Source organism: Condylura cristata, unplaced genomic scaffold (assembly GCF_000260355.1).
Source record: "Condylura cristata isolate star-nosed mole 26May11 unplaced genomic scaffold, ConCri1.0 scaffold00042, whole genome shotgun sequence".
Lineage (NCBI taxonomy): Eukaryota > Metazoa > Chordata > Mammalia > Eulipotyphla > Talpidae > Condylura > Condylura cristata.
Window position 1 is genome coordinate 4342489 of NW_004567143.1, and position 2223 is coordinate 4344711.

Here is a 2223-nt window from a genome sequence, read left to right on the forward strand (position 1 = left end):
CGCCTGCCTCACGCTGCCCGCCCCACCCCCGGTCCGGCGCCCCGCGGGTTTGGGGACTTGGGCTGAGGGGCTGTGGGAGCCGCATTTCCGAGCCCGGTCTCCTCCGCGCCTGTGACCTGTCCTTCCACGACAGGGGAAGGGGCGGCCGGGTGGCAAGCCCCACATCCGGGGCAGCGGGTGGCCGGGGCGGCTTTGATGCCAGGTCCCTAAGCCGCTTGTTGAGCGTGGTCGAGGGCTGGCGGCCAGGCGGCAGCCTGCACCTGGGTCACAGGTGCACCCCGTGACCCACGCTGGCACCCCTGGCTAGCCCAGCCAGGTGGGCAGCTCTGCAGAGCCCCCTCTGCCTCTGCCTCTGCCCGTGCCGCGCCCTCGGGGGGCACCGCCGCTCTCCTGGCCTCCCAGGCCCGCAGTGCACACGTGGGATCAGTCGGGCGTGTGTGCGTGGGAGTGTGTGTCTGTCCCCTGCACCCAGCGCCTCCCCCCAGTCCCCGTGGGGGCCCGAGGTGGCCGGGAGACTCCCGTGGCTCCGCCGGGGCAGTGAGTCTCAGCCTGGTCGTAACTGCCCCGGCTCCTGCCTGCGCACCAACTCGGGCCGCACACGGAGTCCTCTCATGGCCCGGGCCCGGCCCAGCAGCGTCCTCGCTCCGCCCCAGGTGTTTGTGGAGCTGAACGAGCTGCTGCTGGACAAAAACCAGGAGCCCCAGTGGCGGGAGACGGCGCGCTGGATCAAGTTCGAGGAGGACGTGGAGGAGGAGACGGAGCGCTGGGGGAAGCCGCACGTGGCCTCGCTGTCCTTCCGCAGCCTCCTGGAGCTCCGCCGGACGCTGGCCCACGGTAGCGCCCCACCCTCCCTGCCTGGCCTCCCTCACCCCAAAACTGCCCACCCACTCCGGGAGACCGCTGCCCCCAGTCTGTCTTGAGCCTCACGGCCTATGCGGTCGGTGCGCCCGAGGGCCGTGCACGGGAGGTCAGCGGCCGGCCCCTCTGTGGTGAGGGGTGACGCTGGGCGGGATGGGCGGGACCCCTGGGCCTGCAGCCGGGCCTCTGGGGGCCGCTGCTGTCTGAGGCGGGCGCTACGGTGCTTTTAAAGACTCTTGATGAGTTTTTGAGACGGCCTGTGGGGTCATCAACCACGTGACCCCCACGCGCCCTCCCCCACCCCCACGTCTGGGGTCACTGCTCGTGCGTTTCCTCCTCGGCGTGGGGTGCGTGGGGTGTCGGGCCAGGAGCAGCGCCTACTCTGGCCGGGCCCACCGGGAGCGGCCTGGCAGCCTGGGGCGGGGCGGTGCCAGTGCGGGCGAGCTCGTGACCCCGCGGCAGCTGCCTGGTCCTCGGGTTCTGCTTAGTCCTTAGTTCTGTCCCCGTGTTGACCTTGATGGCAAAGTGACCCGGTGACTGGGAAGGCCCCTGCTATCTGGGGCCAGCAGCGGCCCGGAGCAGCGCCGGGTGGGGCGAGGCCGAGCGAGCACCTGCCCGCCTCGGGGCTCGGAGCCCAGGTGGACGGGCCCTCGGTGGCCAAGGCCGGCTGGCTGCATCGCTGTGGGGCAGAGCGGGCCAGGGTGACACTGGGTGGTGGCACGCGGCTCAGACGAGGAAGAACCTCCCAGCAAAGAGCTGTGCGCCCCGGGGGGCCCCAGGGCTCCCCGGCCGGGCTCTGCGGGAGCTGAGGGGACGGGCCGGAGCCGACAGCGGGACGGGCCGGAGCCGACAGCGGCCCGGGCGGCTCCGGTCCTGGCCGGAGTCCCGGTCGTGCAGCCCGGCAGCCCCCCGCTCCCCCGCCTCCCCCCCAAGCCCCCGCCGGGCTTCTGCCCTGGGGTGAGGGCCTCGTGCCGCCTCTCCCCAGGGGCTGTGCTCTTGGACCTGGACCAGCAGACCCTGCCCGGCGTGGCCCACCAGGTGGTGGAGCAGATGGTCATCTCTGACCAGATCAAAGCCGAGGACAGAGCCAACGTGCTGCGGGCCCTGCTGCTGAAACACAGGTGAGCCCCGCCCCGCTGCAGGCACGCCGCCCGGCGCCCTCACCTCACTGCCCTCTGCCCGCAGCCACCCGAGTGACGAGAAGGACTTCTCCTTCCCCCGCAACATCTCGGCCGGCTCCCTGGGCTCCCTGCTGGGCCACCACCACGGCCCGGGGGCCGAGAGCGACCCGCACGTCACCGAGCCGCTCATCGGCGGTGTGCCCGAGACCCGGCTGGAGGTGGAGCGAGAGGTAGGGCGCAGGCC

General features: G+C 72.6%; 1 protein-coding gene across 1 annotated transcript in view; it reads left to right on the plus strand.

The window, feature by feature from the left end:
* SLC4A2 (solute carrier family 4 (anion exchanger), member 2) overlaps positions 1 to 2223 on the plus strand; it is a gene marked incomplete at its 3' end in the record, with an annotated part of 11982 nt that overhangs the window by 3596 nt on the left and 6163 nt on the right. Inside the window, exons 7-9 of the mRNA XM_012733861.1 lie at positions 539 to 834; positions 1844 to 1979; positions 2044 to 2216. Coding sequence (XP_012589315.1) covers positions 539 to 834; positions 1844 to 1979; positions 2044 to 2216 — 605 coding nt within the window. The remainder of the gene's footprint in view (positions 1 to 538; positions 835 to 1843; positions 1980 to 2043; positions 2217 to 2223) is intronic.